The sequence below is a fragment of the Nerophis lumbriciformis genome, linkage group LG14 (assembly GCF_033978685.3).
Source record: "Nerophis lumbriciformis linkage group LG14, RoL_Nlum_v2.1, whole genome shotgun sequence".
In the NCBI taxonomy this organism is placed as follows: domain Eukaryota; kingdom Metazoa; phylum Chordata; class Actinopteri; order Syngnathiformes; family Syngnathidae; genus Nerophis; species Nerophis lumbriciformis.
Genome location: NC_084561.2, coordinates 38,647,345 through 38,667,111, shown reverse-complemented (window position 1 = coordinate 38,667,111; position 19,767 = coordinate 38,647,345). Strand labels below are relative to the sequence as shown.

At 43.1% G+C, this 19,767-nt stretch overlaps 1 protein-coding gene across 2 annotated transcripts in view; it reads left to right on the top strand.

Moving 5' to 3' along the window:
• Nucleotides 1-19,499, top strand: part of b3galt2 (UDP-Gal:betaGlcNAc beta 1,3-galactosyltransferase, polypeptide 2) — a 57,640-nt gene extending 38,141 nt beyond the window's left edge. For both annotated transcript variants that reach the window (XM_061975552.2, XM_061975553.2), the window contains exon 2: nucleotides 17,304-19,499. In XM_061975552.2, the coding sequence (XP_061831536.2) occupies nucleotides 17,580-18,869 (1,290 nt within the window). In that variant the 5' untranslated portion in view covers nucleotides 17,304-17,579 and the 3' untranslated portion in view covers nucleotides 18,870-19,499. The remainder of the gene's footprint in view (nucleotides 1-17,303) is intronic.
• The last annotated feature ends 268 nt before the right edge of the window (nucleotides 19,500-19,767 follow it).

The following is a 19,767-nucleotide window of genomic DNA, read 5'->3' as shown; positions in this document are numbered from 1 at the left end:
GGGGACCACAAAAAAATTGCATTATTAGCTTTATTTTAACAAAAAATATTACGGTATGTTAGACATCTGTTTCTTATTGCAGTTATTAAGTCCTTAAATAAAATAGTGAACATACAAGACAACTTGTAAACAAACAAAGGCTCCTAATTAGTCTGTCTACTGTGTCATTTTCCATTCTATTATTTTATCTACATTATTAAGGACAAGTGGTAGAAAATTAATTATTCATCTATTTGTTCATTTACTGTTAATATCTGCGTATTTTCTCTTTCAACATGTTCTATCTACACTTTTGTTAAAATTTAATAATCACTTTGTCTTCTGTTGTTTGATACTTTACATTAGTTTTGGATGATACCACACATTTGGGTATCAATCCGATACCAAGTAGTTACAGGATCATACATTGGTCATAGTCAAAGTCCTCATGTGTCCAGGGACAAATTTCCTGAGTTTATAAACATAATATACATTTTTTTTTAAATGAAAGAAGATGTTGTGATTAGAGATGTCCGATAATGGCTTTTTTGCCGATATCCGATATTCCGATATTCATACTTGCCAACCCTCCCGGATTTTCCGGGAGACTCCCGAAATTCAGCGCCTCTCCCGAAAACCTCCCGGGACAAATTTTCTCCCGAAAATCTCCCGAATTTCAGGCGGAGCTGGAGGCCACGCCCCCTCCAGCTCCATGCGGACCTGAGTGCGCTTTCCCACAATATAAACAACGTGCCTGCCCAATCATTATAAATGTAGAATGATCGAGGACGAGTTCTTGGTTTCTTATGTGGGTCTATTGTTAGGCAGTTTCATTAACGTCCTCCCAGCGCGGTAACAACACACAACAACAGCAGTCACGTTTTCGTCTACCGTAAAGCAGTTCGTCTGCCGTAAACAGCAACGTTGTGACACTCTTAAACAGGACAATACTGCCATCTAGTGCATTTGATGAAAGCACTTTTGTGCGTGCCACACAGCAATGCATCATCAGAGAGGGTGTTCAGCATGGTTAGAAAAATAGTGACAGAGAATAGAACAAGGATGGACAATTCAACCCTTAACTCAACAATGAGTAGATGAGTGTTGTGTGTGTATATGTGTAAATAAATGAACACTGAAATTCAAGTATTTCTTTTATATATATATATATATATATATATATATATAAATAAAAGAAATATATATTTATAGCTAGAATTCACTGAAAGTCAAGTATTTCTTATATATATATATATATATATATATATATATATATATATATATGTATATATCCATCCATCCATCCATCCATTTTCTACCGCTTATTCCCTTCGGGGTCGCGGGGATATATATATATATATATATATATATATATATATATATATATATATATATATATATATATATATATATATATATATGAAATACTTGACTTGGTGAATTCTAGCTGTAAATATACTCCTCCCCTCTTAACCACGCCCCCAACCACGCCTCCCACCCCCAACCCCCACCTCCCGAAATTGGAGGTCTCAAGGTTGGCAAGTCTGCCGATATTGTCCAACTCTTAATTACCGATTCCGATATCAACCGATACCGATATATACAGTCATGGAATTAACACATTATTATGCCTAATTTTGTTGCGATGCCCCGCTGGATGCATTAAACAATGTAACAAGGTTTTCCTAAATAAATCAACTCAAGTTATGGAAAAAAATGCCAACATGGCACTGCCATATTTATTATTGAAGTCACAAAGTGCATTATTTTTTTTAACATGCCTCAAAACAGCCGCTTGGAATTTGGGACATGCTCTCCCTGGGAGAGCATGAGGAGGTTGAGGTGGGGCGGGTTTGGTGGTAGCGGGGGGTGTATATTGTAGCGTCCCGGAAGAGTTAGTGCTGCAAGGGATTCTGGGTATTTGTTCTGTTGTGTTTATGTTGTGTTACGGTGCGGATGTTCTCCCGAAATGTTTGTCATTCTTGTTTGGCGTGGGTTCACAGTGTGGTGCATATTTGTAACAGTGTTAAAGTTGGTTATACGGCCACCCTCAGTCTGACCTGTATGGCTGTTGACCAAGTATACTTTCCATTCACTTGGTGTGTGAAAAGCCGTAGATATTATGTGAGTGCCTTTAAGGTTTGTTGGCGCTCTGTACTTCTCCCTACGTCCGTGTACACAGCGGCGTTTTAAAAAGTCATACATTTTACTTTTTGAAACCGATGCCGATAATTTTGAAACCGATACCGATAATTTCCGATATTACATTTTAAAGCATTTATCGGCCGATACATCCCTAGTTGTGATGCCAAAAAATATCGACGTAATCATAGTAGTATCGACTAGATACGTGCCTGTACTTGATATCATTACAGTGGATGCCAGGTGTAGATCCACCCATTTTGACGCCGGTGAGCTACGGTGTGTAGTGAAGCATGTTTCGCTATTCCTCGTCCTGCAGGGATGATACTTGTAAGAAACGTACTTTATTTGTCGCCATGGAGGCGAGGATTAGTGATTTAGAAGTAGCTACAACACTGCAGATGGACGTTAGCCGCTAGCTTGCTAGCCATGTCTTAAAGCACCTCTTCCTGAGGGCGTTTCAGTGTTATAACTTCACCTTTATATTTAGTTTTTTAAGCCAAAATGCGTCCGTTCTCCCTTTTCTGTCTAAAAACTGTGTCTGCTTGTAAGTACTCCGTGATTGTGCGCTGCTGAACATGCTCCTCTGCTCGTAAAACCAGTACATTTCAGACCGGTACATTTCAGAGACGGTATAGAACCTAAAATGATTCATTAGTATCGCGGTACTATACTAATACCGGTATACCGTACAACCCTAGTACACACACAGGCGGGACCTACTTGCAAATCTCTTCCATATGTTTTCCTGTGTGATCATTTCACAACTCTTGTTGACTAGCTATTAGCTTTCTGAGAGAAAGAGAGCGAGAGCTTCCTGTGTGTAGCAGTGGTTGTAGTCAACAATGGCATCTGAAGTCACACCCTCTTTAATGTTTGAGCTGGAACTAACCATTTTGATACAACGAAACCGTAGAAGACGTCCGTGCAGGTGGACTGTGCGACTGATAAAAATTATGTTGTATCAAGCTGACCAATCACAGCTAATGTTTTGCTAAAATTTATTTCAACAACAATACAAACAATCTGAATATACAAGTGAACAGTGAACCGAAAATGAACATAAAAAAATGTACTTTTTGTCAGGTTCAAACACTGATGACATTTATTAAACAGACGAGAAGCAAGGAATCATGCAGAGACAGAGTTCAATTTTGCTCAATTGAGGAAAGACGTTTTTTGGGCTGTACTCTAGTTACAGATCCAAACTAAGCTCTAAAGTCTAGCCCGCGTGCTTCCTCTATTTATTTGGGAGGTCCCTGGTTACATCACTGAAGCTGTCGCTGAGGGAAGGGGGTAATCTCGACAACTCCAGTTAGACACAATATATGATTATACAAAAAATGCAAATGTGTTGACGCTGGTGATATCGCCTTGTCTCTGCTCTGTCTGCGTCACGGCGGTGTTCGGCCTTGGCAGTCAGCAGGCCGTTCCTGGACACAAACACTGATACCAGACTGGCTTGCAATCTTTTGGATTGCCAGCTTTGTACAGACAAAGAAAAATACCACTTCAGCACAATTGACAATAATTATAGCAAGCATAAAAGTTGTGTGATTAATATATACATAATTATTCTAACATTATTATTATATTATTTTTTCTCTATAATTTTGAAACGGTGACTAAGAAATTTAAAGGCCTACTGAAATACGATTTTCTTATTCAAACGGGGATAGCAGGTCCATTCTATGTGTCATACTTGATCATTTCGCGATATTGCCATATTTTTGCTGAAAGGATTTAGTAGAGAACATCGACGATAAAGTTCGCGACTTTTGGTCGCTGATAAAAAAGCCTTGCCTGTACCGGAAGTAGCAGACGATATGCGCGTGACGTCACAGGTTGTGGAGCTCCTCACATCTGCACATTGTTTACAATCATGGCCACCAGCAGCGAGAGCGATTCGGACCGAGAAAGCGACGATTTCCCCATTAATTTGAGCGAGGATGAAAGATTTGTGGATGAGGAAAGTGAGAGTGAAGGACTAGAGGGCAGTGGGAGCGATTCAGATAGGGAAGATGCTGTGAGAGGCGGGTGGGACCTGATATTCAGCTGGGAATGACTAAAACAGTAAATAAACACAAGACATATATATACTCTATTAGCCACAACACAACCAGGCTTATATTTAATATGCCACAAATTAATCCCGCATAACAAACACCTCCCCCTCCCGTCCATATAACCCACCAATACAACTCAAACACCTGCACAACACACTCAATCCCACAGCCCAAAGTACCGTTCACCTCCCCAAAGTTCATACGGCACATATATTTCCCCAAAGTCCCCAAAGTTACGTACATGACATGCACATAGCGGCACGCACGTACGGGCAAGCGATCAAATGTTTGGAAGCCGCAGCTGCATGCGTACTCACGGTACCTCGTCTGCGTATCCAACTCAAAGTCCTCCTGGTAAGAGTCTCTGTTGTCCCAGTTCTCCACAGGCCAATCGTGAAGCTTGACTGTCATCTTCCGGGAATGTAAACAATGAAATACCGGCCGTGTTTGTGTTGCTGCAGCCGGCCGCAATACACCGCTTCCCACCTACAGCTTTCTTCTTTGCTGTCTCCATTGTTCATTGAACAAATTGCAAAAGATTCACCAACACAGATGTCCAGAATACTGTGGAATTTTGCGATGAAAACAGACGACTTAATAGCTGGCCACCATGCTGTCCCAAAATGTCCTCTACAATCCGCGACATTACGCACTGACGTCATCATACCGAGACGTTTTCAGCAGGATATTTCGCGCAAAATTTAAAATTGCACTTTAGTAAGCTAACCCGGCCGTATTGGCATGTGTTGCAATGTTAAGATTTCATCATTGATATATAAACTATCAGAATGCGTGGTCGGTAGTAGTGGGTTTCAGTAGGCCTTTAAACAAATTTACAATTAGGAAAGAATAAACAAAAGAAACATGAAACATGCAAGGGATCACAAAAGGAAAATAGAACAAAAAAAAATAAACGTATCATATTGCAATTTTTGTTTAAAGTTTTCATGACATGTTTGTTTTTCTTTGTCAACATCAGAGAACGCTTACGCGAAGTTTACAGTTCTGGTCAAAAGTTTACATACACTTGTAAAAACATAATGTCATGGCTGTCTTGAGTTTCTAATAATTTCTACAACTCTTATATTTTTGTGATAGAGTGATTGGAGCACATACTTGTTGGTCGCAAAATACATTCATGAAGTTTGGTTCTTTTATGAATTTATTATGGGTCTACTGAAAATGTGAGCAAATGTGCTGGGTCAAAAGTATACATACAGCAATGTTAATATTTGCTTACATGTCCCTTGGCAAGTTTCACTGCAAAAAGGCGCTTTTGGTAGCCATCCACAAGCTTCTGCTTGAATTTTTGACCACTCCTCTTGACAAAATTGGTGCAGTTCAGCTAAATGTGTTGGTTTTTCTGACATGGACTTGTTTCTTGAGCATTGTCCACACGTTTAAGTCAGGACTTTGGGAAGGGCATTCTAAAGTAGGATAGGATAGGACTTTATTGTCATTGCACAAGTACAACGAAACTATGTTATCAGCACAAACCTGTTCAAGATTAGACAAACGTACAGGGTTACAGAACAAGAACGCTGATGGGTCGCCACAAGGAGCTCCGTAAAAGATAAGAAAAAGGTCAAACGCTGGGGAAGAAGATGAGTAAAAAAATATAATCTAGACTGGGCATCGGAGGAGGCCTAGTCTGGAGTGGGGGAAAAAAAACCTCCATGCAATGCACACATAAACACGTTACATTTAATCACGACAACTCCCAACAGAGGGGCGGGGAGTTGGGGCCCTGGAGGTCGACTGCTGCTATGAAGCGCTACCAGCCGGCCATCACCCCGAGGGGAAACACAAAACCCTAAAAAAACTTAAACCTTAATTCTAGCCTGATTTAGCCATCCCTTTACCACTTTTGACCTGTGTTTGGGGTCATTGTCCTGTTGGAACACCCAACTGTGCCCCAAGACCCAACCTCCGGGCTGATGATTTTAAGTTGTCCTGAAGAATTTGGAGGTAATCCTCCTTTTTCAATGTCCCATTTACTCTCTGTAAAGCACCAGTTCCATTGGCAGCAAAACAGGCTGGTTGAATTTTTGACCACTCCTCTTGACAAAATTGGTGCAGTTCAGCTAAATGTGTTGGTTTTTCTGACATGGACTTGTTTTTTCAGCATTGCCCACACGTTTAAGTCAGGACTGTGGGAAGGGCATTCTAAAGTAGGATGGGATAGGACTTTATTGTCATTGCACAAGTATAACGAAACTATGTTTTCAGCACAAACCTGTTCAAGATTAGACAAACAAACAGTGTACAGGGTTACAGAACAGGAACGCTGATGGGTCGCCAAAGGCGCCTCGTAAAAGATAAGAAAAAGGTCAAATGCTGGGGAAGAAGATGAGTAAAAAAATACAATCTAGACTGGGCTTCGAAGGGGGAAAAAAACCTCCATGCAATGCACACACAAACACGTTACATTTAATCACGACAACTCCCAACAGAGGGGCGGGGAGTTGGGTCCCTGGAGGTCGACTGCTGCCATGAAGCGCTGCCAGCCGGCCATCACCCCGAGGGGAAACACAAAACCCTAAAAAAAACTAAAACCTTAATTCTAGCCTGATTTAGCCATTCCTTTACCACTTTTGACCTGTGTTTGGGGTCATTGTCCTGTTGGAACACCCAACTGTGCCCCAAGACCCAACCTCCGGACTGATGATTTTAGGTTGTCCTGAAGAATTTGGAGGTAATCCTCCTTTTTCATTGTCCCATTTACTCTCTGTAAAGCACCAGTTCCATTGGCAGCAAAACAGGCTGGTTGAATTTTTGACCACTCCTCTTGACAAACTTGGTGCAGTTTAGCTAAATGTGTTGTTTTTTCTGACATGGACTTGTTTCTTCAGCATTGCCCACACGTTTAAGTCAGGACTGTGGGAAGGGCATTCTAAAGTAGGATAGGATAGGACTTTATTGTCATTGCACAAGTACAACGAAACTATGTTATCAGCACAAACCTGTTCAAGATTAGACAAACAAACAGTGTACAGGGTTACAGAACAAGAACGCTGCTGGGTCGCCACAAGGCGCCCCGTAAAAGATAAGAAAAAGGTCAAACGCTGGGGAAGAAGATGAGTAAAAAAATACAATCTAGACTGTGCTTCGAAGGGGGCCTAGTCTGGAATGGGGGAAAAAAAACCTCCATGCAATGCACACATAAACACGTTACATTTAATCACGACAACTCCCAACAGAGGGGTGGGGAGTTGGGGCCCTGGAGGTCGACTGCTGCTATGAAGCGCTGCCAGCCGGCCATCACCCCGATGGGAAACACAAAACCCTAAAAAAACTAAAACCTTAATTCTAGCCTGATTTAGCCATTCCTTTACCACTTTTGACGTGTGTTTGGGGTCATTGTCCTGTTGGAACACCCAACTGTGCCCCAAGACCCAACCTCCGGACTGATGATTTTAGGTTGTCCTGAAGAATTTGGAGGTAATCCTCCTTTTTCATTGTCCCATTTACTCTCTGTAAAGCACCAGTTCCATTGGCAGCAAAACAGGCTGGTTGAATTTTTGACCACTCCTCTTGACAAACTTGGTGCAGTTTAGCTAAATGTGTTGTTTTTTCTGACATGGACTTGTTTCTTCAGCATTGCCCACACGTTTAAGTCAGGACTGTGGGAAGGGCATTCTAAAGTAGGATAGGATAGGACTTTATTGTCATTGCACAAGTACAACGAAACTATGTTATCAGCACAAACCTGTTCAAGATTAGACAAACAAACAGTGTACAGGGTTACAGAACAAGAACGCTGATGGGTCGCCACAAGGCGCCCCGTAAAAGATAAGAAAAAGGTCAAACGCTGGGGAAGAAGATGAGTAAAAAAATACAATCTAGACTGGGCTTCGAAGGGGGCCTAGTCTGGAGTGGGGGAAAAAAAACCTCCATCCAATTCACACATAAACATGTTACATTTAATCACGACAACTCCCAACAGAGGGGCGGGGAGTTGGGGCCCTGGAGGTCGACTGTTGCTATGAAGCGCTGCCAGCCGGCCATCACCCCGAGGGGAAACACAAAACCCTAAAAAAACTAATACCTTAATTCTAGCCTGATTTAGCCATTCCTTTACCACTTTTGACCTGTGTTTGGGGTCATTGTCCTGTTGGAACACCCAACTGTGCCCCAAGACCCAACCTCCGGGCTGATGATTTTAGGTTGTCCTGAAGAATTTGGAGGTAATCCTCCTTTTTCATCGTCCCATTTACTCTCTGTAAAGCACCAGTTCCATTGGCAGCAAAACAGGCTGGTTGAATTTGTGACCACTCCTCTTGACAATATTGGTGCAGTTTAGCTAAATGGGTTGTTTTTTCTGACATGGACTTGTTTCTTCAGCATTGCCCACACGTTTAAGTCAGGACTGTGGGAAGGGCTTTCTAAAGTAGGATAGGATAAGACTTTCTTGTCATTGCACAAGTACAACGAAACTATGTTATCAGCACAAACCTGTTCAAGATTAGACAAACAAACAGTGTACAGGGTTACAGAACGGGAACGCTGATGGGTCGCCACAAGGCGCCCCGTAAAAGATAAGAAAAAGGTCAAACGCTGGGGAAGAAGATGAGTAAAAAAATACAATCTAGACTGGGCTTCAAAGGGGGAAAAAAACCTCCATGCAATGCACACATAAACACGTTACATTTAATCACGACAACTCCCAACAGAGGGGCGGGGAGTTGGGGCCCTGGAGGTCGACTGCTGCTATGAAGCGCTACCAGCCGGCCATCACCCCGAGGGGAAACACAAAACCCTAAAAAAACTAAAAACTTAATTCTAGCCTGATTTAGCCATTCCTTTACCACTTTTGACCTGTGTTTGGGGTCATTGTCCTGTTGGAACACCCAACTGTGCCCCAAGACCCAACCTCCGGACTGATGATTTTAGGTTGTCCTGAAGAATTTGGAGGTAATCCTCCTTTTTCATTGTCCCATTTACTCTCTGTAAAGCACCAGTTCCATTGGCAGCAAAACAGGCTGGTTGAATTTTTGACCACTCCTCTTGACAAACTTTGTGCAGTTTAGCTAAATGTGTTGTTTTTTCTGACATGGACTTGTTTCTTCAGCATTGCCCACACGTTTAAGTCAGGACTGTGGGAAGGGCATTCTAAAGTAGGATAGGATAGGACTTTATTGTCATTGCACAAGTACAACGAAACTATGTTATCAGCACAAACCTGTTCAAGATTAGACAAACAAACAGTGTACAGGGTTACAGAACAAGAACGCTGATGGGTCGCCACAAGGCGCCCCGTAAAAGATAAGAAAAAGGTCAAACGCTGGGGAAGAAGATAAGTAAAAAAAATACAATCTTGACTGGGCTCCTAAGGGGGCCGAGTCTGGAGTGGGGGAAAAAAAACCTCCATGCAATGCACACATAAACACGTTACATTTAATCACGACAACTCGCAACAGAGGGGCGGGGAGTTGGGGCCCTGGAGGTCGACTGCTGCTATGAAGCGCTGCCAGCCGGCCATCACCCCGAGGGGAAACACAAAACCCTAAAAAAACTAAAACCTTAATTCTAGCCTGATTTAGCCATTCCTTTACCACTTTTGACCTGTGTTTGGGGTCATTGTCCTGTTGGAACACCCAACTGTGCCCCAAGACCCAACCTCCGGGCTGATGATTTTAGGTTGTCCTGAAGAATTTGGAGGTAATACTCCTTTTTCATTGTCCCATTTACTCTCTGTAAAGCACCAGTTCCATTGGCAGCAAAACAGGCTGGTTGAATTTTTGACCACTCCTCTTGACAAAATCGGTGCAGTTCAGCTAAATTTGTTGTTTTTTCTGACATGGACTCGTTTCTTCAGCATTGTCCACACGTTTAAGTCAGGACTTTGGGAAGGCCATTCTAAAGTAGGATAGGATAGGACTTTCTTGTCATTGCACAAGTACAACGAAACTATGTTTTCAGCACAAACCCGTTCAAGATTAGACAAACAAACAGTGTACAGGGTTACAGAACAAGAACGCTGATGGGTCGCCACAAGGCGCCCCGTAAAAGATAAGAAAAAGGTCAAACGCTGGGGAAGAAGATGAGTAAAAAAATACAATCTAGACTGGGCTCCTAAGGGGGCCTAGTCTGGAGTGGGGAAAAAAAACCTCCATGCAATGTACACATAAACACGTTACATTTAATCACGACAACTCGGAACAGAGGGGTGGGGGGTTGGGGCCCTGGAGGTCGACTGCTGCTATGAAGCGCTGCCAGCCGGCCATCACCCCGAGGGGAAACACAAAACCCTAAAAAAACTAAAACCTTAATTCTAGCCTGATTTAGCCATTCCTTTACCACTTTTGTCCTGTGTTGGGGTCATTGTCCTGTTGGAACACCCAACTGTGCCCCAAGACCCAACCTCCGGGCTGTTGATTTTAGGTTGTCCTGAAGAATTTGGAGGTAATCCTCCTTTTTCAATGTCCCATTTACTCTCTGTAAAGCACCAGTTCCATTGGCAGCAAAACAGGCTGGTTGAATTTTTGACCACTCCTCTTGACAAAATTGGTGCAGTTTAGCTAAATGTGTTGGTTTTTCTGACATGGACTTGTTTTTTCAGCATTGCCCACACGTTTAAGTCAGGACTGCGGGAAGGGCATTCTAAAGTAGGATGGGATAGGACTTTATTGTCATTGCACAAGTACAACGAAACTATGTTTTCAGCACAAACCTGTTCAAGATTAGACAAACAAACAGTGTACAGGGTTACAGAACAGGAACGCTGATGGGTCGCCAAAGGCGCCTCGTAAAAGATAAGAAAAAGGTCAAACGCTGGGGAAGAAGATGAGTAAAAAAATACAATCTAGACTGGGCTCCTAAGGGGGTCTAGTCTGGAGTGGGGGAAAAAAACCTCCATGCAATGCACACATAAACACGTTACATTTATCACGACAACTCCCAACAGAGGGGCGGGGAGTTGGGGCCCTGGAGGTCAACTGCTGCTTTGAAGCACTGCCAGCCGGCCATCACCCCGAGGGGAAACACAAAACCCTAAAAAAACTAAAACCTTAATTCTAGCCTGATTTAGCCATTCCTTTACCACTTTTGACCTGTGTTTGGGGTCATTGTCCTGTTGGAACACCCAACTGTGCCCCAAGACCCAACCTCCGGACTGATGATTTTAGGTTGTCCTGAAGAATTTGGAGGTAATCCTCCTTTTTCATTGTCCCATTTACTCTCTGTAAAGCAGCAGTTCCATTGGCAGCAAAACAGGCGCAGAGCATAATACTACCACCACTGGTGTTCCTGGGATTTAAAGCCTCACCATTTTCTCCTCCTAACATATTGCTGGGTATTGTGGTCAAACAGCTCAATCTTTGGTCAGTGGTTAGCTCCGAGTTACGAAGCCGCTTTATTATGTGGCGCGTTCTTTCTGACGTCACTTCCTGTGCGGGACGCGGTCTTTCTGGCGTCACTTCCTCTCCGAACTCAGTTTGTAAACGATCAATGAGTCCATGCAAAGCTAAGAGCCGGAGATTCAAGAAAAACACGGCGCTCTTACCCGTGTACAAAATTGTCCGAGGAGGGGGACCTTAAACGATGGTTTAGTGTGGCTGAAACGGGGCTTAGGCTAAATAATTATTCCTTTAAGGGGTTATCCGGCTTAGTGTAGATCCGATCCGATATTTGGATCGGATCGGCTGCCGATATTTGCCAAAAATTGCGTATCGGCAAGGCATGGGAAAATGCAGATCCAGATCCAGTTTAAAAAAAAACTCCGGTCCGTGTTTTCCAACGCACCGATTTAAATAATACATTCCACTTTTCTGCTGCTCCGTAATTTCCGTTCCGCATTTTCCAGCACACCTTCAACACATCCACACGTCTGTGAATTCTCACGCAGTTGCTTTTAGCTGCTGGCATTACACGACAGGCTCGTCTCACTCTTTCCTGTGTCTCCCTCTCACAGACAGCAAGCGCACCTTCTTACACACGTCACATACTGTCACGTCATACGTCACATAAGTATACGTCCTCCCCGAGCAGAGAGGTAGCAGCATGGCTAACGTTAGCTGTGATGCTAGCGCAGCCGTGCGAGCAACGCTCCCTCTAAGGTGCTCGCCTGTGCAATTGCGCACTGTTTAAGCGTCCTCTGCGCATAGCAAATCTATGCCACGCACAAAATCAAATAAAAAAATAAGCGCATAACAATTTTCGACACACGGACACGACAGAGAAAACAGTTTTCGTCATCATTGTTCAAATATTGTGACGTCTGTCGAGACGCTTATCTCCGTTCGGTGCCACACGTCCACGTCATCAAAATGCAGAGGCAAAAGTTTCCACATCAACAGAGTATGAAAAAATTAGTGATTTTTTTAGTTGTGATTTGCTTCTCTGCATGAAAGTTTAAAAGTAGCATATATTAATGCAGTATGAAGAAGAATGTTTTAATGTAGACTTGCAAGCCTTGAAAGAAAATTTTGAAAATCAAGACTACATTTCCTGCAAATGGGTGCATTTCTACCCTATATTTTAACTTTAGATTTATTCTCATATCAAACTCTTTTGGCTGTCTTTTTGACACTTACATCCGGCGCCCCCCTCCACACCCCGGATTGTAAATAATGTAAATAATTCAATGTGATTATCTTGTGTGATGACTCTATTATGATGATAGTATATATCTGATAGTATATATCTGTATCATGAATCAATTTAAGTGGACCCCGACTTAAACAAGTTGAAAAACGTATTCGGGTGTTACCATTTAGTGGTCAATTGTGCGGAATATGTACTTTACTGTGCAACCTACATACCTGCCAACTACTCCGGTTTTCCCGTAATTAGTACGGTTTTCATCAACCTATTCCGGGTTACGGTTGCAGATGATGATGACAGCTTCAGGAAGCCAATGTCATAGTATGACCCACTCAAAGGAGCAGCTCAAGAAAGCGAAGAGGTGCACCATGGACAATAACAAATCTGTGTCACAATGATTGACTGTGATCATGTGACCATGGAAGATGTGATGTGCTGCATTTACAACTGTCTTGATTGCTAAAATTCATTTTCATTAATTCTTCTTCAATTATTTTGAAAGGCTGACAGAAAACTGCAATTGAATTGTAGTTCCATGCTAATGATGCTATTGAATTACATTTTAATGAAGTAAACTTATCATAAAGTTACCATATCATTTTTGCAGTATGATCAATCTGATAGAATCAATTTGGATTTTAGCCACAAAAAGGTAATGACACCAATGTTATCTATTGGAATTGTTTAGTACTGTTATGCTGTTAAAAGTGTTTATACTATTTATGCTTTCAAGTCCAAGTTGAAGAAATCTTGTTAAATGTTGACAGCATAACTACCAAAATACAGAAGTATGTCCTTAATATTTTTGCAGTGCTATTTCTGTTGAAAAGTTCAAATGATTACATTAGAGATGTGATGTGCCACTTTTCAAGTGTCTGATGGCTTAAATTAATTGTCATTAATTTTTCATATTTTGAATTCTTTTGAAAGGCTTACAAAAAAACTACATTTGAATTGTAATTCCATGCTATTGACAGGACTATTAATTTTAATGAAGTTAGCTTACCATGTTTACAGTATGATAATTGTGATAGAAATGTGAATTTTAGGCACAGAATATTTTTTACAATTGAACAAGGCAGTAGATTATACAAGCTTGGACAGAAAGTTAATAATGACACCAATTTTTTTTTTTAATGGAATTGTTTAGTACTGTTTTACCATTTGTTTACTGTAAAAAGTGTTTATACTGTTTCTACTTTCAATTAACAAATTGAAGTCTTGTGAAAGGTTGACAGGATAACTGGCATTAACTGTCAAAATAATTTCAAACTATTGAAGTTAGCTTACAGAATAAACATGTCAATCAACCCATATGATTTTTACTGTAATATTTTTGTTTTGAAAAGTCACTGTGACTGATAGAAAAGTGATGGTTTTAGCAACATTTTAACCTGTCTGAATGCTAATAATCATTTTGCGTCGGGGGGGCGAAGCCTCAACCCCCCACCAGGACTTTGTCCTGGACCTACCGGGGCCTGCGGCCCCTGGACCCTGGCTACTAGGTTTTTCTGATTTCAAAAGTTGGCAGGTATGAACCTACTAATAAAAGTCTCAATCAATCAATCAAAACACATAGAATCATCATACTGCTGTGATTATATGCATCAAGTGTTCATTCAAGGCTACGGCAAAATATCGAGATATATATCGTGTATCGCAATATGGCCTTAAAATATCGCAATATTAAAAAAAGGCCATATCGCCCAGCCCTAGTTCAATGATGCCATTTCTGTTCGTCATGTATCATTTTGTCTATTTTGTGTTTATCCTTGAATAAACAGGTCAGTTTCTTGTTACCAACCATTGTGTATTTTTCAAACTCCCCTAATTCAGCTGGCTAGTTGTTATCAAGAGTACTAAAACCCTTTTCAACATGATTCTGACGACTAAGTAGGCTAAATAACTTTAAACTTTAATACATGCTCGGATAGGCCAGTATCGGTCAGTATCGGTATCGGTCAGTATCGGTATCGGATCGGAAATGCAAAAACAATATCGGTATCGGATCGGAAGTGCAAAAACCTGGATCGGGACATCCCTAGTGTAGACATAGCCTCAGACTCGCAGTAAAGGGTGAAGTCCGTCCCCCTGGTCCTTAGCTTTCTCTCTCAACAATTAAGTTCAATAGGTCTGATTTACACATTGTAATTCTCTTGGTTTCAAGCCCCCCCAGGGGATCATTTCTCATGTCACGCCAGCTGTGATGTGCATGGATGTCTATTCTACGTTCCTGCTCGTGCTTGCAGATCAGGCAGCCTGGGTGGTCTCATTTTGGACAGGTAGGCAGTGTTGATAAGCTTAAGGTGACTGGCAGGTGAAGGTTGTTATCGCCGAAGGCTCCGGTGCCTGCTGGACCCTGAAAACTCATTTTGACAGATGCGGTCTCCTCCCTAGATGTTGCCGCTCGGCAGGGGGCTGATGACACTCGCTCAGCCGAGCAGCTCAGAATGGCATTAGCCTGCGTCACGTCGAGCAAACCTGCAATTTATACTCCTACCCCGGGAATTAAGCTGAATAACGACATGCAGGAGGCAACAGCCAACACAGATTATGTTAATACGCTGCCATAATGTTTAGATCAAGTCTTAACTGTCATTTTATGGCGATCAAATATTTGTAAATGCACATTTTCCTAAAATATGTATCTCCATTACACTGTACATATTGAACATGAAGTTGTATACTGCAATTGTCCGGTCCTCTCTTCTCCCTTAGCCACATCCCTCGAGTCTTGTTCTGTTCTTCGCCTCAGCCCAATCAGAGTTCTTATAACATTGTCATATTGATGCCTGGGCAGCACGGTGGTACAGGGGTTAGTGTATGTGCCTCACAATATGAAGGTCCTGAGTTCAATCCCGCGCTCGGGATCTTTCTGTGTGTCCAAACGTTTGGCCTGTACTGTATATATATATATATATACAAACCCCGTTTCCATATGAGTTGAGAAATGGTGTTATAAACTCATTTTCAACCCATATTCAGTTGAATATGCTACAAAGACAACATATTTGATGTTCAAACTGATAAACATTTTTTTGTTGTTGCAAATAATCATTAACTTTAGAATTTGATGCCAGCAACACGTGATAAAGAAGTTGGAAAAGGTGGCAATAAATACTGATAAAGTTGAGGAATGCTCATCAAACACTTATTTGGAACATTCCACAGGGAACAGGTGGGTGCCATGATTGGGTGTAAAAGTAGATTCAGTGAAATGCTCAGTCATTCACAAACAAGGATGGGGCGAGGGTCACCACTTTGTCAACAAATGCGTGAGCAAATTGTTGAACAGTTTAAGAAAAACCTTTCTCTACCAGCTATTGCAAGGAATTTAGGGATTTCACCATCTACGGTCCGTAATATCATCAAAGGGTTCAGAGGATCTGGAGAAATCACTGCACGTAAGCAGCTAAGCCCGTGACCTTCGATCCCTCAGGCTGTACTGCATCAACAAGCGACATCAGTGTGTAAAGGATATCACCACATGGGCTCAGGAACACGTCAGAAACCCACTGTCAGTAACTACAGTTGGTCGCTACATCTGTAAGTGCAAGTTAAAACTCTCCTATGCAAGGCGAAAACCGTTTATCAACAGCACCCAGAAACGCCGTCGGCTTCGCTGGGCCTGAGCTCATCTAAGATGGACTGATACAAAGTGGAAAAGTGGTCCGACGAGTCCACATTTTTGGAAACTGTGGACGTTGTGTTCTCCGGACCAAAGAGGAAAAGAACCATCCAGATTGTTATAGGCGCAAAGTTGAAAAGCCAGCATGTGTGATGGTATGGGGGTGTATTAGTGCCCAAGACATGGGTAACTTACACATCTGTGAAGGCGCCATTAATGCTGAAAGGTACATACAAGTTTTGGAGCAACATATGTTGCCATCCAAGCAACGTTATCATTGACGCCCCTGCTTATTTCAGCAAGACAATGCCAAGCCACGTATTACATCAGCGTGGCTTCATAGTAAAAGAGTGCGGGTACTAGACTGGCCTGCCTGTAGTCCAGACCTGTCTCACATTGAAAATGTGTGGCGCATTATGACGCCTAAAATACCACAACGGAGACCCCCGGACTGTTGAACAACTTAAGCTGTACATCAAGCAAGAATGGGAAAGAATTCCACCTGAGAAGCTTAAAAAATGTGTCTCCTCAGTTCCCAAACGTTTACTGAGTGTTGTTAAAAGGAAAGGCCATGTAACACAGTGGTGAACATGCCCTTTCCTAACTACTTTGGCATGTGGTGCAGCCATGAAATTCTAAGTTGATTATTATTTATAAAAACAAATACAGTTTATGAGTTCGAACATCAAATATGTTGTCTTTGTGGTGCATTCAATTGAATATGGGTTGAAAATGATTTGCAAATCATTGTATTCCGTTTATATTTACATCTAACACAATTTCTCAACTCATATGAAAACTGTGTTGAAGGACGATCATCATCATTATATATTTATATATATATACAACAAAAATTGTGAACACACAAATTAAAATGCAGAGAATGAGACAGTAGTAGTTAAGGCTTTCGAACTAATTCCAACCTTGTTTCTTTTTTTTTCCAGAATAGAGAAGTCGACCCTGATGATGTCCTAAAGACAGAACCGAACCATCTGCACATCCACAGTTCCAAAGAGAATTCTCCATGACCATGGTCTCACTGGCTCCTCCGTGTCACTCGGATCGCGTTTAACCGCCGCCGAGTGGCTCTAAAGTTCCAAAGACTCCACAAGGACTTCATGCGCCAGCTCCGATATCACTCCATTTGTTGGCCACCACATGTTTGAGGCGACCGTGTTTGACCGCCGCCGCCGCCGCCGCCTGCAACACCAACCTGCGCCATGCAGTGGAGACGGCGACATTGCTGTCCCATCAAGATGACGTGGACCGTCAAGCGCTCGCTATTTCGGACCCACGTGGCAGGCCTCATCTCGCTGGCGCTGCTCTTTACCCTCTTCTTATTCTTCAGCCACCAAGACTGGCTGCCCGGGCGCAGCGGGCCGCGGGAACACCCGCTCGCCTACACCGTCAGGGGTTTCCGAAGTCCCAAGGGGGACGTTAACCAAAGCAGCTCCCTCAGGAGCCTGTGGAGGGAGACGGGTTACATCGCACCAAAGCCTTTACTCAACCTTAGCGCTCAACAGGCGGAGGGCGCGGTCCGAGTGGTCGCGATGGGACTCGGGGACTCCATGAGCGCCAACAACAGTTTACAGAAGGAGATGGGCGTGGGAGGGAGGCTCAGTGCGCAGCCCTACCGCTACATCCTGAACGAGCCTTTCAAGTGCAGCGACGGCGCGCCGTTCCTCGTCGTCCTCATCGCCGTGGAACCCGGCCAGGCCGACGCCCGTAACGCCATCCGGCAGACGTGGGGCAACAGCAGCGTGGCCATGGGCCTGGGCTTTGTCCGTCTCTTCCTGCTGGGCTCGGGGACCACCCCCGACTCCTTCCTTCAGAGCAGCATCGAGGAGGAGAGCCGTGTTTACCACGACATCATCCAGCAGGAATATCAGGACACTTACTATAACTTGACAGTTAAAACCTTAATGGGCATGAACTGGGTGGCGACGTATTGCCCCCGCGCCGCTTATGTAATGAAGACAGACAGCGACATGTTTGTCAACACAGAGTATCTCATCCAGAAGCTGCTCAAGCCCGAGCTGCCGCCCAAGCAGCGGTACTTCACCGGCTACCTGATGAGAGGCTACGCACCAAACCGAAACAAGGACAGTAAGTGGTACATGCCACCGGAGCTGTACCCGAGCGAGCGCTACCCGATATTCTGCTCCGGCACGGGGTACGTGTTCTCGGGCGACATGGCGGAGCTGATCTACCAAGCGTCCCTCGGCATACGCCGGCTGCACCTGGAGGACGTTTACGTGGGGATTTGCCTGGCCAAGTTGCGCATCGACCCGGCGCCGCCTCCCAACGAGTTCCTCTTCAACCACTGGAGGGTGTCTTACTCCAGCTGCAAGTACAGCCACCTCATCACGTCCCACCAGTTCCACCCCAACGAGCTGGTCAAGTACTGGAACCACTTGCAGAGCAACAAGCACAACGCCTGCGCCAACACGGCGAAGGAGAAGAACGGCAGGTACAGACACCGGAGGTTCCACGGAGAGCGAACTCCTTGATTATGCGGGTGCGGGTGCGGGTGCGGGTGCGGGTGCGGGTGCGGGTGCGGGACTTCTTTGACCTCAGCACAATTCACTATATAGAAAAAGCACATTGTTTTTGGGTATCGTGTACAGTCGACGATTGAAGCTATTTTTTTATTTTGGGAGAAATGTGAAGTATCGTACACATATTCAGCCACCTGAAAGGTGCAATGGAAGGCACATCCGGGGCGATACGGGGCACGGACCCTGATGCTGCACGTTTTGAAAAAGGGGGGGTTAAGATTATTACGATATTGCACACGGGGGAAAAAAATCTATGAAGTTGAAACAAAAAAACAAACCCACCAATGTGTTTACACAGACAAAGGGAAATGTATATGTATTATGTCGAAAGTTATACTACCTAAATATGAATGAAAATATCACCGACAAGTTCTTCTGACCTGTCTCTCAGTGTTTACTTTCCAGCTCCATCAAACACCACAGAGTTTGACTGCCATATCCTGTATTTTATTTTTTCAATAATAAACATGAAGGCACTCCAAATCACGGCGATGACGACTGAGATTGTATTTTTCACAGCTTTACTCTGCATTCGAGCATACGTGCAATGAAGCAGTTAATAATTAAACGTACCAAATTCCCTTTCTTTTCGTAATTGTGTGTTCTGTCGCACTCACCTTTTATGCTTCTGGAATGGCGTAACGCAGCTGCTAATATTAGTGTTCATCAACAGTCTGACATGTTGTTATTTCAGAGATGAAGTGGTTTATTTTAATATGATTATATAAATATTTGCCTCTGTTTTTTTGTAGTGAAGGATCACAGTGAACCTAAGGGCTGTTGTGCAACGTTTTATTGTTAAGACTATGACCTATAGATTATGTATATGGAAGCATATAATCAGCAATAC